The 18701-nt window shown below is 42.8% G+C and overlaps 2 protein-coding genes across 2 annotated transcripts in view; both read left to right on the top strand.

The window, feature by feature from the left end:
• Positions 1-7203, top strand: part of PPP1R21 (protein phosphatase 1 regulatory subunit 21) — a 64294-nt gene extending 57091 nt beyond the window's left edge. The window contains exons 20-22 of the mRNA XM_027072503.2: positions 1077-1175; positions 2135-2263; positions 4735-7203. Coding sequence (XP_026928304.1) covers positions 1077-1175; positions 2135-2263; positions 4735-4764 — 258 coding nt within the window. The 3' untranslated portion in view covers positions 4765-7203. The remainder of the gene's footprint in view (positions 1-1076; positions 1176-2134; positions 2264-4734) is intronic.
• A 4262-nt stretch (positions 7204-11465) lies between these two features.
• STON1 (stonin 1) overlaps positions 11466-18701 on the top strand; it is a 50364-nt gene continuing 43128 nt past the window's right edge. The window contains exon 1 of the mRNA XM_027072497.2: positions 11466-11574. The gene's annotated coding sequence lies outside the window, so the exon portion shown is untranslated. The remainder of the gene's footprint in view (positions 11575-18701) is intronic.

The following is an 18701-nucleotide window of genomic DNA, read 5'->3' on the forward strand; positions in this document are numbered from 1 at the left end:
TTGTTCCTGTAATGTGGTCTCTATAACAGAGGACTTAAAACACGAGAAAATTGCCTTAGGATTCATATTGCAAAGTCAGATGCCATTGATAACTTTTTTTTAAACATATTTATTTATTTATTTATTTATTTTTAATTTTATTTTTAATTTTTTAAAATTTACACCCAAATTAGTTAGCATATAATGCAACAATGATTTCAGGAGTAGATTCCTTAGTGCCCCTTACCCATTTAGCTTATCCCCCCTCCCACAACCCCTTCAGTAACCCTCAGTTTGTTCTCCATATTTATGAGTCTCTTCTGTTTTGTCCCCCTCCCTGTTTTTATATTATTTTTGTTTCCCTTCCCTTATGTTGATCTCTTTTGTCTCTTAAAGTCCTCATATGAGTGAAGTCATATGATTTTTATCTTTCTCTGACTGACTAATCATTGATAACTTTTGAAATAACCACTTCTGTTCTCATCCAGTTTGAGTATAAATGAATCCTGGGTAAATGTAAAAAACTTCTTAAGGGGCGCCTGGCTGGCTCAGTTACTAGAGCATGGGACTCTTGATCTTGGGGTTGTGAGTTCAAGCCCCATATTGGGTAGAGATTACTTAAATTTTTAGGGGTACCTGTGTGACTCAGTTGGTTAAGTGTCTGACTCTTGATTTCAGCTCAGGTCATGATCTCATGGGTGATGAGATCAAGCACCCCTACTCCCCTCCTGTCTGGCTCTGTGCTGACAGCATGGAGCCTGCTTGGGATTTTCTCTCTCCTTCTCTCTGTGCCCCTCCCCTGCTCATATGCACGCATGCACCCTCTCTCTCTCTTCCCCTAAATAAATAAACATTTAAAAATAAATAAATTCTTAAACAACAAAAAACCCCCAACTTCTTAAGTTTTTGTAACCACTGGTTGTCAGGCTAGAGCTAGGAAAACCTTGGTGAGCTTGGGTTAGTAGATGTTTTTGCTTATTAAAGTGGTGAGAGGGACCACATCTTTCTGTGTCCTTCAGTGTGTGGTACAGGCCTAAAGTGAATTTGGTTTGGGGGAAATGCCCCCTGAGATAATGGGATGTTTTCTAATTTAACAGTGCCGAGCACTCTCTAAGAGACTGGCCTTGGCTGAAAAGTCTAAAGAGGCACTGACGGAAGAGATGAAAGTAGCTGGTCAGAACATCAGCAGACTTCAGGTGAGTTCAGAAGTGTTACCTACACAATGTTAATACGGTTTTCACTGAAAGTTCTTGGGCAGCAAAGTCAGCGTTTCCTTTCAAAAGTAGTGGCATTTGACCTGTAGACATGCATTTTTCTAACCACTTTAGTTCTAACTCATTTTAAAGTAACTTATGTCAGGCAGAAAGTTGTGTATTGCTTCTTTCTCTGACTTGATTTTCTTTTGAATAGCTTTATAGTCAGCATTTCCTTAAATGATACTTATGTACCCAGTCCTCCCTCCCCATTCCCCGTGCTAATCTCCGTTGTGATGGGCTGTACACTTGCTCTGTTCACATGACTCTGATTCTTCTCTTTACCATTTCATAAAACTGACCTGAACTGAAAGGTGGGGCTGCAGAATATTCCTCCTTCCTCACTGGTCTGTTTTAAAAGCCTTGTTTCCAGAAAGCCTCTGTTAAATATAAATGTGATATAGGTAGAGAAAAAACAAATTAGCACAGCAACACCTGCCCCCTCCTAATTTCAGATTAGTTAATCAGATTAGCTAGGAGCACAGGATTAGATTTTAAGGGGCTGGAGCAAGCAGAGAGATGGGAAGACAAAGGTGCTTCCTCCAAGGAGGGTCCTGCCCTGAGGGCTGAGGGCCTTGAGGCTTGGGGAAAACCTGAGGAGAGTTGGAAAGACATTGTAGCCCTCTTGTTCTTTGTCACAATTTTATACCTGAGGTAGAAGGAAAGTCTTTTTGCAAAGAAATTCAAAACCTATTTTGAAGGCTGAAAAGAAGAAAAACTTTTCCCCTCATTTGTTTTAATTTTGTTAAGGCCTATGGCTTGTCCTTTATGTTAATTGATCAGATAGGTCATCTTGATAGGTTGCTTTTTTCAAATTTCTTTCATAAATTAAAAAAGCTTTGAGGTGGGTGACTAGGGGGGTTTTGATTTGTCTTTTTTCCCTCTGTTCCTTTGCCATTTAGGATGAGTTGACAACTACCAAGAGGAGTTATGAGGATCAGTTAAGTATGATGAGTGACCACCTGTGCAGCATGAACGAGACATTATCTAAACAGAGAGAAGAGATTGACACACTGAAGATGTCCAGTAAGGTAGGGAAGGGGAAGGAGGAGGTCTCTCACATACAGTATTTCATATGTAGTATGAAGTATTTCATTGCTATGCATTTCAGGAGCAAAGGTTAAGAGATTTAAAGTATTTTTAAATAATTATTCTTCACACAATTTGTCCTGTTATCCAAAAGTAAAATTCAGTTTCTTTGACTGAATTATAAGTTGAGAGGAGGTCTGACCTCTAAGGCCTTTAATAATACTGTGTCCTTTGATTTTGGGCATTTTTGGCATTCTACTATTTTATCATTTAGGGGGACTCTTTAGGCAGGTTATGATATGAATTGTTGTTTTTTGTTTTTTTTTTTTTTTTTAGTGTTTATTATTTTGAGAGAGAGCATGTGCATGGGGGCGGGACAGAGAGAGAGAAAGAGAGAGAGCACAGGGCAGAGAGAGAAGGACAGAGGATCTGAAGTGGGCTCTGAGCTGACAGCAGAGAGCCCGATACGGGCTTGAACCTGTGAATTGTGAGATTATGACCTGAGCCAAAGTCAGAAGTTTAACCGACTGAGCCACCCATGAAACTAAAATGGTGCTGTTGAAGAGTGACCTTCTTTAGCAGATTTATTTTCATACACATCCATAAAGCTAGGAATGTCTTGTCCTTTTGCAAAATTTTCTTTTGCTTTCATTTCCATAAAGCCACTGCTTGTCCAGTCTTGAGATCAACAGATATTAGTACTATCCTTATATTAAAGTGTATATCTACATATCATGTCTCTATTGTTGTCACATAATGTATATATTCTTTTACCATGAAAGACAGGCTTTAGGAAGCCTCTCAGATACTTAGCATGTTTTGTAACTCAGACAATACTGTACCACTGCCAGGTGGGATTTACTGTCTCTAACCTGTGCTCTTTGAAATCTGCTGCTGCCTCTTATTGACTTAGCAGCCATTCCTTCTATGTGCTGCTAGCACTGGGGAGGAAATAGAAATGAACAAACTATAGCTTTATTTAACATCGGCTAGTGGTGGTGAGGGCAGCATTCTGCTCAGTTGGTGTCTCCTTGGGAAATATATCCTGTTAGTGCATTGGCATCTGCATTATATAATACCATTTCTTGGTGTAGCCTCATGATACTGATTGGCCCCTGGCCGCTTTGGAGAAAGCAAGAGAATGTCTGTGATACTTTTCTGGGACATCTTGTGATGATGGTAACCAGACAGTGTGAGTTTGATTGTGGTTCTCCAGTTACTTTTGCTTCAGGAAACGAGCTCGGAGGTGATGGGTGGGGGTTGGTCCTTAAGTAATGCCTCCCCGTAACTCTTTTGGCTTCTTTCTTGGTGTTACAGGAGGGCAACAGCTAGCTCACAGGTTGATGGTAGAAAGCACATACATTAGTATGAGTATTATGAGAAAGCCTGTTTTAGCTCCTAACATTTGGAAAGAAGTGGCAGACTTCAGGGTGCAGAAGGCATTTGTTCTGAATTGAAAGGGATGAATGTTGACTACAGCAAAGTTCATTGTCCCGAAGGTAACTGTATTGCAGCTACTTTAGCAATTAGGGAATTTTCAAGTCCTCTCTGAACTTTTTAATCTAGTCCTTAAAATACGTCCTTAATGAAATGCTGAGCTTGAGATCCTTCCTCACGTTGTAGTTTATTTTGTTAACCTTTTTTTGATCATTCTGTGATCCCTGTATTTTGCCCCTCCGCCTCCACCCGCCGTTTATTAGTAATTAAGGTTGCTATAGAATCATCTTACAGCTGAGTTGACAGGGTCTCCATTGGATACCAAGTAAACATCTTGGAACCATTTTGTTTGCTATCATCTTGTTATAAATATTTGTGTTCTGCAGGCATTTCCCACATACATGACAAAAATATATTTGTAAGTAATTGTTAAGTATAGGAATTTAGTTAGAATGTATTCCTAAAAAGTGAGCTTCTCCAGAAAGAAGTTCATAAAACTGGAAAGTCCAAATCACTGTATGTGAGGAGATGGGGAATAAGGTAAGACATCTGCCCCTGAGTTTTCAGTCAGTATCTGAGCTTCCTTTTTCAGATGATCATTTCCACTGGGGCGTTAGTTGGCACATACTCAAAATTAGCATCTATTAAGACCTTTAAAAGGTATTTATTAAGCAACAAGGAAACATGTTTAGGCTAAGAACATGTTTAGGCTGAAATCATAAACTTCCTTGTCTTTGGATCAAAATGAATTTTTGAGGTTTGGTAAATCCAAGATAGCTCTGTTTTCTTTCTTTATTGCTGATTCTTAGCCCTCAGGCAGATAGGGGTCGTGGAGATAGCTAGTGGGGGAGTTAAAAGTGATCAACTGCTTTTTGATTACTGAATAAAAGTTAGCAATGCAGGGTTACCAGCTGTACTCTGTCTTGGAAGCTAAAGTTTTCCACAGTGAACTACGGCCTTCCAGAGAGCTTGGCCTGTAAACTCTGGGTTACTTTTCTAGAAGTCTGTGTTCTTATTGATATTTTTCTTTGCACAGGGAAATTCTAAAAAGAACAAGAGCCGATAGTTTACACATAGATGGTTGGCGACTTCCTTCCAAAGCTGCTACTTTTGCGTGGAGCTGCAGGACCCAGACCGCTTGTCCAGTGTCCAGTGCCCAGTGCTGGCCACCTTCAGGGAGCTGGGCTGCTTTTGGACCTAGTAAACTAGTCAGTGTTGTAAATGGCCTTGAAACATTTAAAGTATATTTGTAACCGGTAATGCAAATACAGAATTTGATGTTGACAGTACAATGGACAACAATACATGTATCATGGATATCGTAGGTTTCCTTATGCTGTTTTTACTGTGCACTTTTTAAAATTAGGTTTTAATTTCAGTATGTAAGAACAACAAATATTTTGTATATTTTCAAACTCAATTATATGGTAATCGATTTGGTATCTATGGAATAGATCTATGTTTCTGGATAAAATGCTTAAATTGTCAAACTGGCGTTCCTTCTTGCTATAATTGAAAGCAGTCTCCAGATTCTTTTTGAAGACTTATTCGTATTTTTTCTCTCTCTCTCTCTCAGAGGGAGTGGGTCTTGCAAACTTCAGATCTTGTGGGTTTATTATCATTGTCTTATTATCACAGCTCTTCAGTACCTTCTCTGTGTTGGAATAATAGCTTAAGGAAATTGATGTCAATAAATTCGTACTTATGTCAAACTTTCAGGCTATGAAAATTTGATGTAGGAAACCAAAATCTATGAAAGTATGTCTTACAAAATGTACAGAATCCTGACTTAGATATAACCTTTCTAATTCCCCAAATTGAACAATTGTCTGGTTTATCCTTTATTAATGCTTTGCGTTTTACCTTAACAGTACCTGTAACCATACTTCAGGCTCTCCTTGGTTTATGTCATCAACATTGTATCATTCCGGTATAAACCTCTGGTATGTCTCCAGCACTCTCTAAATATATTCTCCTTTTACCTGAGCTGCTTGCTCAAGCCCACTCCACCCCATGTCCAAGCCCCCAGATTAGTTCAGCTGTTCCTGAAGCCCCACCTCCCCGCCTCCCTGCCTGCTGCATCTCTTTTGGGCCTCCTCTCTAGCCACCTTCCAAAATGCCTTATTCTGGTTTAGCTGAGAGTTCATCACCAGTTTCCCTCTGTGCTCAGCACAAAGGCCACCTCCTTGACCTCCGCCCCATGGCCTCTGCTGCCTGCTGTAGAGAGAGAGACCCAGAGCTCACAGTAATGGCTGTGTTTGGATCCTGCCTTGGGGACCTCTGAGTGAATCAGCTCAGTCCCATTCTGCCCTGCCTGTCCAGGCACGGTACCCCTTTCTGTTTTCTGTGACCTCATTTCCAGGTCTCTAACAGCTAAGCCAGCTGTTTTCACTGCAACTGCACCTAGGCCCCCAAGCACTGTGGGAAAGAGATCAAATAACCATTCTGATTAGCTCCCTCATAAACTTAGGCTTTCCAGCTCCTGCCAGGCCTTCAGTGCTCTGTGACAGTCCTTATGGCATTTCTAGTCTATTTCTATTCCTCCTTTGGAGGGTTTGGGATAGAGAAGTCCTTCTAGGGACTGCCTTTTTCCTCTGCTCACCACTGCAGCCTACCTCTCAAAGGACTTGTCTCTTCTGTGTAAACCTCTCAGGGAAGGCCTGAGTGCCATGGGAAGTGCAAAGTGAGAGGTAATTCTAGTTTAGGCACAGAATTGGGAATTAGATGGTTACCTGAAGTCCATGTAGGAGTGAAACTAAAAAGAAAAAAAAAAGGGGGGGGGTCTTTAATCATGCACTGCTTCCTGGGGAAGACCGAGTTCTCAGAAATGAAATGACATATATCCTACTTTCTCCTGATTATGTACTGCATGCTCACTGTTGAAAATTTGGAAGCAAGAAAGAGTGTCAAGAGTGCGCATCTCTCGGTAGAGATTCAGGCATTAACATTTTTGTTTTTTCCTGCCCTTTTTTCATGCATATGTGAAAATGTATGTTTTTAATCAAAATTGGGATTGTAAGAAATTCCAAGTGAAGAGAAAAAGGCTCTTTAATAAGAAGGGGCTGGTGGTTGGTTAGTCGGCTGCATAACTCAAGGGGGCACTGTTCACACGAGCAGCCCCGGGCTAGACAGGCACAGCTGGAGAAACTGACAAAGGGCATGTGCCTTGTATCATTTTAAGTAGCACCCCTCATTATGTTGTAAGCAACACTGTTCATCTTTCAAGCAGATTAAACTGGATTCTCTACTGCTTTTGGTAAGAAACTCTCAGTGAAACTAACATACTTTTTAATAACATGACCACTTTCCAAACTCATTATCTGTTTAAACAAAACATAACAAAACAAAAACTCAGCCACACTATTTCTGAACAAAAATGTGAGTAAAAATAAAAATGAGGAACCAGTTAGCTGGGAGAGCCACCAAAACAGGGAGCAAAAAAATTCTTTCCGAATGTCTATGAATTAAAGCCTTCTTTATAATAAAAATCCTTAAACAGAAAAAACATGCAGTTTATAGTTTTGTTTTATGCAGCATTAAACCTGGGAGTCGCTTCTAGCTCTTAAGTCTTCAAACTCCTGTCACTTTAACATATGAAGAGAGCAACTTGGTTGCTGATGGCTATTAAATAATCTAATCTGGCAGAGCCACACTGACAAGGAAGTATCTGTTCTGTGATAGAGAAGGAAGCTGCTTTTCTCTGCTAAGGGCCATGTCCTCAGACACCATGGTGATAAATGGAAAGCTTGTCAGTAGATGGTTGCCTGTGCCTTTAATTTTTAAGCAGTTTAGTAATTAGCTCCAAATTAGGAAATTAACTGGCCATCAAAGCATTAGAGCAGGAAAACCCATTATAGCTCTTCCCAGTCTTTGAAAGAAGAGGCTCTAGAACATGGGAGTAACTTTTCATAAGGAGAGGATTAGAAGAATTGACTCCTGGTGGAAACATGCTGGGGGCTATTGTCTCATTTGTGGGTATAGGAGGCTCAAAAGGCACCTCCCCCACCTGGAACCTTTGTGTTTGTTTTACCAGGAGCTTTAATCCGAACTCAACCCCACTGCTCCCTAAACACCAGTGGAATAGCTGAGTGGTGACATGCCATAGGTCCAAGAATAGAAACTCCACAGTTCAGTTAACTAACAAAGAACAAAACGTCACTAACATCTTGCTCAGATGCTAAGGAATATTCTCTCTCTCCTCAGCTTTCGTTTATATCTTCAGGACACCTCTTCTGTTGTGTTCAACTATCTACATACCACGTGCAATCATCATCACGTGTGCAGTCTCCCTGAGCAGCTATAGATGCTGGGAGGCAGGAACCATTCATGCCTAGCCCAGTGTTTTGCAGCAGGTGGTCAAAATACTAATTGGATACATTTTAGGAAGCCGGCCAAGGAACTGGCCAACTGTAGCCCAAGCCCCACACCTAAGAGTGTCCCATCCGCAGGATAAAGGATAGCCAATCTCAGGCCATTCTGAAATAAGTGATCATCCCCATAACTATCCTTGATTTTGACATGCTCAGTGAGGATGTGTTTATCTCTGGAAATTTCTATCCAAAGAGTATTCAGGTTTCCTCATGGAGAAAGTTGTTTAAAAATAGTGTGTTCTTCAAACATCAGGCTTGAATGCAATCAGGTAGGTAAAATAGTGGTTATTTCCCCCTGTTTAATCTTCACTTTTATTGAAGCCATCTTCTGGCTAATATTTTTTTTTGAATACAGTTTTCCAAAAGCCCTCCTCCTATCTTCAATGAATGTTGTAAATAGTGACTTGTAAAGTTTTTAGAGAAGAATGTTTTTATCAAGCATTGAGGGCTAAGCTTGTCCTAAATCTGAAGTCCTTACTTTTCCCAACCACATCCCCTTCGGGCATTTCTGCAAACTGGTTTGAGTTTATATTAATTGATCCTGACTGCTTCATCTGATTTGAGTTTCGAGGAATTCCAAGTTAATCTACTAGGTCATATGTACAGACACTTTGGGGAGCCTTTGTTAAACAGCTTGGAAGTTTTTTTTATTTAAAAAAAATTTTTTTTTCAACGTTTATTTTTATTTTTGGGACAGAGAGAGACAGAGCATGAACGGGGGAGGGGCAGAGAGAGAGGGAGACACAGAATGGGAAACAGGCTCCAGGCTCTGAGCCATCAGCCCAGAGCCCGACGCGGGGCGCGAACTCACGGACCACGAGATCGTGACCTGGCTGAAGTCGGACGCTTAACCGACTGCACCACCCAGGCGCCCCAACAGCTTGGAAGTTTTAAATGATTTCCGTGGAAAAGCTGCTAGGAAAAGAAAAAATAAAAAGGAGAATGAGCTAGTCTGAAGGTCTACTTATAGAGCAAGGAAAAGAAAAGGAAGTGGAGTAAAATGGGGTAACAGCTGGTGATAGAAGGCTGTGGTAGTTTAGCTATTGAGGCCAGACTGAGCTGTTTACCATCAGATTTTGATACAAAGGGGCACTACCAGAAAGGATTCTTTGGAAATATGTGGTGGTGTTTCAAGAAATAAATCTGCATTCATGAAAGTGGCAACCTTTGGGGCAACGCTGAGTCACACAGAAAGGGGAGGGACAGTCCCTTGTAAAATATAAATGGTTTTCAACCAACTATATTTGGTCTTTAGAAAATTATGGGCCTATAGTGTCAAAGTTTCCAAATTTGGAGATTTCTTTCACTAGGTGGGCAACCTACTATTCAAAGCCACACTACTTATCCAAAGATGGTAGAATTTAAAAGGTGCACTCAAAACTCTATTTAAATGCAACAATGATTGCCATCTGTCCAGTGTATTGTTGTTTCCAGTATGAGCCTTTTCTTCAGTTGTTACCTGTGGCATTTTCTGAGATAGGCTGCTCCCTGCACCCCCCCTCCCCCCCAAGGCCTATTGGCTTATTCACCAAACCTAGGAAGTTCAATTTGGAGCTTTAGCCAGAATGCCCAGGGTCAAGGCATCCTTTGCTTCCCTTCCTCTGCTTCCCTCTTCCTTTGTTCTTCTTGCTCTGCACCTCTCTCAGCTCCTTACCAGAAGGTGGACTTGGGGCCATTACCTGTCTGGTTCCACAGAAGAGTCTCTGAAAAGTTGCCTATCAGGTGACTTCCTGTTCCCTAGGCTCTCTCTTGACCTTCTTCAACCCTTGACCATCCCTAGGATGGTAGCCAGAGGAAATAGGGAAAAGAGGAGGACCCGGTCCCTTTTTCTATTTGTTGAGGGTATTTTAAGCATAAAAACCACTAGAAATTTCATCTGAGAATAAAAGTATCCTAAGTAGATCCTGTGGTGTAACTTCAGGCATGCCTGTGTCCTCTCTGAATGTAGATTCAGGATGGTTTTTGAATACAATACTGAGTATCTTTTTTATTTCACCCAGAACTCCAAGGTCAAAAACAAGCCTACACTTGAAAGAGCATTTAAAAGAGAATCACGTTGCTATGCCAAGGCAAGGATGTATCAAGGGAATTACCTCATTTCCTTTCTACCATCCAGGCATAGCACTTCAAGTTGACATGTTCACTAGGGTCCCCTAACTTTTCTCTTTGGGCCCAAGCTCTCCCTTGCTGGATAGTTCATCTTTAAGAATGTTAGGTCAATATTCTTCAGTTGTCATTTTGAGTCCACAAGGGTTTACTAGTACCTACTGTATGCTAGGCTTTGGGGATCCAAGAGTGAATAGGACACCGCCTGGAGCAAAATATTCCTTTGCTTAAAAACATGTTTTTCCTGTTTCATGCTTTATGTTCCACCTTCCCATCCAAACATTTTCCACCTCTAAGCTTTCCAGTCTTGCCAGTATCCAAAGCACTAGACCCAGGGCCTGGAATGTCCTCTTTTCTCCCCTCAGTATCTGTTCAAACACCCCATCCTGGGGTTGGGTATCCCTCCAGGATAAAAGGCACACAGGCAGATCTCCTTTCAATTCTTACTGGCTCCCAGTGAGGCAGCCCCACTTGCAAAAGGGGCTGAGCAGCCCAATGACTGACTTGCCTGCAGTCAAATCCTAGCAGGTGATGGAGTAGGGACCGGAAGCCCCCTCTAACCTCTCCTGGGGAGACAAACTCCCCTTATCTCTTCTGTCCTCTGCAGGCAGCACGTAGGAGGCATCTTTAAATATTTCCGTCCTGCCCCATCCACACAGCTTGGCCCTTCACAAGCCATCCAGGGTCCTCCTCATAAGGACTGACTGTACCTTTCATCTTATCCTGACCAGTGCTGGTTCCACCTGAAGGGAAAAGAGGAGGCACTCAACAGAGACTTCAAAAATAATTCTTTAGTTCTCCTAATCACAAGAGAAAGCCAAACAAAATAAACCAAAAAAAATCTCTCAGTGGAGCAACGTGGAAAGCATGCCCACAAAGACACCCCCTCCTCCATCATCCCACCACCTAGAAATGATGACAAAGGCCCAGAAAGTGCAGGTTGGCCTCAGACCTGCCAAGGGTCCCAGCCATCTGCTTCAAGGGGGCTCACACACTCATATATACTGTAGCTCCCACACTCCCCTCCCCACCAACTTCTGCTGGAGGGAGCGTGTTCTCTCCTTCTTGGGGGCTGGAGACTCAGGGGAAGGAAGATGCGCCAGAGGGAAGAGAATGAGAATAGGACACCTGAAAAAACTTTGGGGGATCCAGGGCTGGAAAGAGAGTGGGGAGAGAAAGGGGGCCGGCAGGGTACGGAGAGGAGGTGGGGCGGGGACTGGAGTCCCCGCGGGGTGGCCGCCCCCTTCCCTCCTCGCCACTCCTGCAGGCTCCACTCCTGCTGGCTCCGGGCCCTCCCCCTCCCCCCTCCCCCCGGATCCCCTCCCCCTCCTCCTCCTCCCGCTCCTCCTCCTCCGTAGTGGATGGCGGCCGCCGGAGTCGGAGCCCCAGCGGCGTTGCGGGTGAGTGACCAGCCCCAGGGGACAGTCGGGCAGGCAAGGGGATCCTTCTCTGCAGGGTGGGGCCACACCTACTTGGCTGGGAAAGTTTGCGGGCGGGGAGCGCGCGCTTCCCCGGGTCGCGGGCATCTCCCGGGCTCTCTGGGCGCCGTGCGCGGGCGCCCCATCTCCCTCCCTCCGCCTGTGCCGCCCCCAGAGGCATCCCGGGAGGGCCCCGACCGGGCTTCCCCTACGCACGTCGGCCCTGGGGCTGCTGGGACCTGGGTCCGGCTGTAAAGAGAAAACTCAAACAGCAAAGAAAATCCAGACACACTTTCGAGGGCGGGGGTGGGGGGCGCCTAGTAACCCGTGCGCGGTCTGGGCCTCCCCGACCTGAGTCACCCTCCCTCGGGGGCTGTGGATTCCCCCCGCGCCCAGGACTCTCACCTGCTTTCTTCCTGGCTCGCGTTCTTCGTGCTGCAGCCCCTCCCCCGCCCCTTTCCGCGGGAGGCTCTGATCCCCCTGCCTCGGGCCACAGCTGGTGTCTCCGGCCGGCTGTCCCCTCCAGCTCTAGTAGGTGGTGACCCGGGACCAGCGGCAGCTGTCCCCTCCAGCTCTAGTAGGTGGTGACCCAGGACCAGCGGCCGCTGTCCCCTCCCAGCTCTAGTAGGTGGTGACCCACGACCAGCGGCCGCTGTCCCCTCCCAGCTCTAGTAGGTGACGACCCAGGACCAGCGGCCGCAGTCGCAAGGGACCTCCACACTTGCCCCAGCATTTCCTGCAGGAGTGACGTTCACTGAGATTTGGTGTTGGGTCCCCTGGACTCACAAACTCTCCCTTGGTGGGTCCAAGGGGAAATTAAAATATATTCCTACTTAGGCTCTATTTAGGTTTTTACTATTTGTGTTGGTTGAACTTTTTTTTTTTTTTTTGTAGCCTTTCCTCCTATATACTTTCTTCCATTAATAATGTTACTTCATATAATTAACCTTTCTAATTCAGAAAAAAAATTAAATTAAACAAATTTAAAAATAATAAAGAGATAAAAAGAATGCTTGCTAAAAATACTGAGCAGAACTTGATCTTTGGAAAATAAAGACTTCATTCCACACTTAACTGTTGTGGGAGATGGGAGTTCAGTGTGGCTCGTTTTCAGACTACCCCAGACTGTTAGGCCTCCCCCAGGCCAGAAGTTGTAATTTGCCTGACACAAACCGCAGTGTTTGTTGGCGTTTCCCAGGCTGGCTCCCCATCTCTCTCCCAACTCCCCCGCTCCCACTTTCTCATAAACAGTTGTGAAGACAACGGTGGAAGGCGCTAAAATGAGTAGGACCACAAAGAAGAAAAACAGCCTTGCTTATTTTATTCCTGAGGCTGTTGCTGTAGCTTGGCTCCGATTGGGTGGAACAATGTTTAGTTCATTTGTGCGGTTTTATGTCGGTTCTCATTATGGTTGAATCAGTGTTTCCATGACAGGCTTAGTTCTCTGGGTGCTTAGAAGGAGCTCGTTAATTCTCAGATGGGTCTGGACAGATCGAATCTGGAATTTGGAGGGATTTTGTTTTGTTTTGTTTTGTTTTGTTTTAGGGTTTGATCTGGGTTGAGATGGCAAGCGTCTGCCCACTCACTCAGAACTGGAGGGAGGTGGGAGGGAGCCTGAGCTGAGGTTTGCGTCCACATGACTAAGAAGAAAACACTTCCCTGAGGGGTGAGCTGTGTGAGCAGGATCGCAGGGGGTGTTGAACACTTATTGTCTTTGGGGAGAATGCTCTTCTTAAGAACTTCAGCTGTTTCTGTTTCTATAAGAACGCTAAATGTGGTTGTAACAAATGTATTAGGATCAAGCTCTGAACAACTTGTCAAAACAGGTCAAAGTGTTGAACTATTTGGAAATAAAGATTTCTAAGTTTATTTTTGAGAGGATGCGTGCTCGGGGGAGGGGCAGAGAGAGAGGGAGAGAGAGAGAGAGAGAGAGAGAGAGAGAGAGAGAGAGAGAGAGAGAGAATCCTCTCTGTCAGTGTGGAGACAGATGCGGGGCTCCAACTCACAAACCGAACTCATGAACTATGAGATCATCACCAGAGGCGAAATCAAGAGTCAGATGCTTAACCGACTGAGCCACCCAGGCGCCCCTGGAAATAAAGATTTCTTAAAAAAAATTTTTCATTGGAGGGGCGCCTGGGTGTTTCAGTCGGTTAAGCATAGGATTTTGGCTCAGGTCGTGATCTCATGGTTCATGGGTTTGAGCCCCACGTCGCGTCGCGTTGGGCTCTATGCTGACAGCTTGGAGCTAGGAGCCTGGAGCCTGCTTTGGATTCTGTGTCTCCCTCTCTCTCTGCCCGTCCGCCACTCGTGCTCAGTCTCTTGCTCTCTCAAAAATAATAAACATTAAAAAAACTTTTTTTCACTGGAAATAAAGTTTAGTTTAAAAAGGATGTAAATTCATATTTCTCCACTGATGCAGTTTGATAGTTCCCCATTAGTATGAATTAGTTACGTTTTACTGTGGTCTTAAAATGTCATTGATAAGTAAGTGTTGTTACTTTCATTCAAATAGAAAGCCTGTAAGTTTTGAACTTGTTTGGCTCTGTTGCTTAGGAAAACAATGCACGCAGATAAAAATCTTTTGTCTCTTCCTCTTCCTGAGGATTTTTAATACTGTATTTAATGCCCTAGAGGTCAGCCTTATACTGTTGGGAAAGAAATTGCCTTTCTGCCTTGTTTAGCTTCTGTGCCACCTCATGGAACCTTGAGTGGTTTGTCATCAGACACCAATGTTTGCTGTGTAGCCCAACAGGCTCTGCATGATGGGGATGAATGAAGGCCAGTAAAGTGAAGGCTAAGGAGCGGGTCATCTGGATGGTAAGATGAAGCCTGCATCCCCAATTAGCCGATAGAAAGCAGCCAGTTATTATCTGGGAGGGTCAGATGAATTGGAAATACATGAAGTGTGGGGCCTGCAGAGAGGAAGAAGGGCAAGGGTTGTTAAGAAGTAAAATAGCTATGATGTGGCCTTTAAAAATCGTATTGTACAAGAACACTGACTTACATAGAACATGCTTAGGGTACGGTGTTAAGTTTTAAAAGCAAGTTATGAAATAGAAAGTACTATAATCTCACTATTTGAAAATACATCAAAAAAATACTGGAATTACAAACATCAAAGTGGATGGTAGGATTACAGGTGCTTTTGAGGGTTTTTTTTTTTTTTTGTGCTTGCCAGTATTTGTCAAGTTTTTGCAGTAGTAATAGCTAACATTTATTGAGTATAAACCACTTGCATATGGTGTTTCATTTTAAAACTCTGTGAGGTAAATACTGTTATTATTCTCATGAAACTGTTATTCTCATGAAACTAGAATCAGAGGGGTAACTTGCCAGGGCTGCATGGCCTCTGTGTACTAGAATGAGATCTTGAATTCAGGTCAGTGACCGAAGTCTATGCATCTTAATCACTACTGTCTACAATGTTCCTGCCATGTATTCTACATTAAGAAAGAAAATGTAGAAAAGGAAAGGTGAAGTATTTTATACTTTAGTAAGAACTAATGTTTTGGTTAATTGTAAAATGTCTCTGCCTCTCATCTTTTCTGTGTCTCATTGTCACTTCTCTTTGGAAGTCCTTGGGAATTGCTCCAGACTTAGCCAGAGGTAGCTCACCTTCCCAGAAGAGTCAGCTGTACCCACAAAAGGTATCTAGAATTCCTCTGAAGCTTCCCAGGCAGCCTGGAGTTCCAGGAACCCCCTGGGATTCTGGAGCAGTCCTGGTAGAAGGCAGGATTTTTAAAGTAGATCAGGCATGTTATGTTTTCAAAGCTCTGTCCACATGGGCTTTCGTTGTTCTTGGCATTGTCAGGGGAGTGTGATGGATAGGAAGATCCGGGGAAAGCTCCCAGGCTCGCTTTTGCCTATGTGTTATATGGTGTGTCAGGATAGGTAGGTCATGGATTTACCATTGAACAGGAAAGAAGAGCTGATTATGTCTTGATGCTTATTACTAAAAAGCACAGCAATAAACTATTTTTCGGAAGCCTGGCTGTGTGAGTGGTTCCATGCATTGGCAAAATGAACTGGTTTAGTGGAGGTGGAAATATTCAGCGTGAGTGATTCTGGGGGTGGTTTGGGAAAAAATACCCACATCCTGTACCACAATGTACCCTCAAAAGGAGCCAGGCCCCCCAAGGTCACCTTATCCATCTTCCTCCTGGAAAATACCTAAAGATCCACAGAAACTTGGGCTTTTCTAAAAACATGGTCATTCAAATAACACACCTTTAAGTAGGAGGCTTTATCTCTTCTATTCTTCAAGGAAGAGATTCTGGAAGGCTGATACTTGTTTTTTTCTTTATTTTTAAAGTTTATTTATTTATTTTGAGAGAGGCAGAGATAGCACGAGTGAGGGAAGGGCAGAGAGGGAGAGGGAGAGGCAGAGAATCCCAAGCAGGCTCTGCACTGTGAGCGCAGAGCCTAATGTGGGGCTTGAACTCACTAAACCATGAGATCCGACCTGAGCCAAAACCAAGAGTTGGTCACTTAACCGACTGAGCCACCTAGGTACCCCAGGAAGGCTGATGCTTCTAAAGCAACTTCTTATTGGAAAAAAAAAAATTGTAGGAGTCAAGGACCCCTTTCCCAAATTATCACATTCAGACCAATGTCCCAGATCTTGTATCCCATTAACTATATGGGAAAGGTCTTCCTGGTCTCAGTGTGAGAAACAGTTCTTGTGAGCAACTTGGCTGTTTTGTCTTGTGGATGCTGTGAATCCTTTAACTGATGTTTCTCACTTCTTATTTGGCTAAAAAGAAGCACATAGCCAACTTAGTTGCCTACTTCTCACATGTGTGTAGGACTTTATGGCCTGTATTTTCAATAACTAATAATGTTATTTATTAGACACCTCCTATTTCCTACCTTTACTTTTCCTGTGGTCCCACTTTCCTCACCTACTTTATAGGCACATCTCCGAGATATTGCAGATTTGGTCTGGACCACTGCAGTGGAGTGAATATTGCAAAAAAGTGAGTCAGATGAGTTTTTTGGCTTCCCAGTGCATAAAAAAGTTATGTTTAGGGGCACCTGGGTGGCTCAGTCAGTTAAGCATCTGACTTCGGCTCAGGTCATGATCTCACGGTTTGTGGGTTCAAGCCCCTTATCGGGCTCTGTGCTGACAGCTCAGAGCCTGGAGACTGCTTCAGATTCTGTGTCTCCCTGTCTCTCTGCCCCTCCCCTGCTCACATTCTCTCTCTCTCTCTCAAAAATAAACATTAAAAAAAAAGTTTGTTTACACTATACTGTACTTTATTAAAGTATGCAATAATTATGTCGAGGCAAACAATGTACATACCTTAATTAAGAAAATACTTTATTGTTAAAAAATGCTAACCATCATCTGAGCTTTCAGTGCGTAGTAATCACTGATCACAATCACCATAACAAATATAATAGTAATGAAAATGTTTGAAACATTGTGAGACTTACCCAAATGTGACACAAGGACGTGATGTGAGCAAATGCTGTTGCAAAAGTGCGAATAGACTTGTTCGATGCAGAGTTGCTGCAAACCCTCAATTTGTAAAAAATGCCATATCTGCAAAGTGCAATAAAATGAGGTATGCCTGTGCGTTGTTTTGTTTCATCAATTCAATGCAGTTTGGAGACTGCTCCTTCAGACACCCCACTTCTTCCTTCTGAGTTCATTTTTCTTCATGTGAATATAAGTTTAGAAGAAGTTCTTTCGAAAAAGAGCTTTGGTAAACTTGAAAGTATTCGTTTTCCTGAAAATGTCTTTATTTTGCACTTACAAAGGAGAGTTTGAGTGTAGAATTTTTGACTCACGATGATTTCCCCTGAGTACTTGGGAAGATATTGCACCATTGTCTTCTTGCGTCTGTTGCTACTCCTAAGAGTACCAAGTAACCTTGGACGAGTTACCTAATTTCTCTCAGTCTCTTTGTCTATAAAATAGATAATAATATCCATTTCAAGGATAATTGTGAAGAGATAATGTATGCAAAATATTGCCTGTCATATAAGGAAACTCAATAATTTCTAGCTTTTAGAATTACTTTTATTTTTTCATAATTTCTTGGCTTTCTTAGATTTTACTAGTTCATATAAACGTTAGTTTGTCTAGTCACACGCAAAGACAAAACCACATTGGGATTTTTATTGAACTTGCATTCACATTATATTCCAGGGAACCGATACCTTTACAATATTAGGTCTTCCTATCTGCTCCTTTTATTCAGGTGGATGGTGTTTGGTGAGTTCCCCTATCAGTGTCTTACACAACTTTTGCTGTATTAATTTCCTATAGGTTTTGTTGATATTTTACATATCTTTTATTATATTTTCAAATTGGTTATTTGCTGGCCTATAGAAACATTTCTGATTTGGGGATTTTGATCCTGCATCTAGCATCCAAGCTGACTTCTCTTAATAGTTCTAAGAGTCTGTATGTAGATATTATTGAATATTTTATGTAGACAATTACAAAACAATACTAATTTGTCTTTTCATTCCTTGTGACTTAGATCTTTTTCTTGTCTTATTGCATTGGGTAGACCCTTCAGTACAATGTTCAATAATAACATTGATGGCTGACCAACCAGCATCCTAACTCACATTTATGTTGAAAGGAAGACTTTGTGAAGCAGATGTGTTCCCTTGGGTCATGATGGTGATGTTCTATCTCTGTTGGGCATGTGTATTTACTTGTGTCTGTTATAACAGTGCAGACAGATTTATACTGAATGATCGATTCTTTATATGCAGCTGGCAGCATCTCCGGGAATGTTGTTTGATATCAGCTGAGCCTGTTTATAGGAAATGTTTAAGGAGATCTATGCAAGCATATCTTTCCCGTATCTTCCCAACAAATCTATTCTTTTAAAGAACCAAATCAGCAGACCCTTTTGGCCTTCTCCCCTGGTCCTCACATCAGCCCTAGGTGATAATGGAAAAGAAATGGACTTTGGAGTCCGGCAGATCTGGGTTTGATTTTAAGCTTTGCCACTAACTAGATGTGTGGCTCTATTTTAGTGTATTTGGGCTGCTGTAACAAAGTTTAACAGACAGGGTGACATATAAACAACAAAAGTTGATTTCTCATGGTTCTGGAGACTAGCAGTCCAGAATAAGGGTGCCGG

Source organism: Acinonyx jubatus, chromosome A3 (genome assembly GCF_027475565.1).
Source record: "Acinonyx jubatus isolate Ajub_Pintada_27869175 chromosome A3, VMU_Ajub_asm_v1.0, whole genome shotgun sequence".
NCBI classification, from domain to species: Eukaryota; Metazoa; Chordata; class Mammalia; order Carnivora; family Felidae; genus Acinonyx; species Acinonyx jubatus.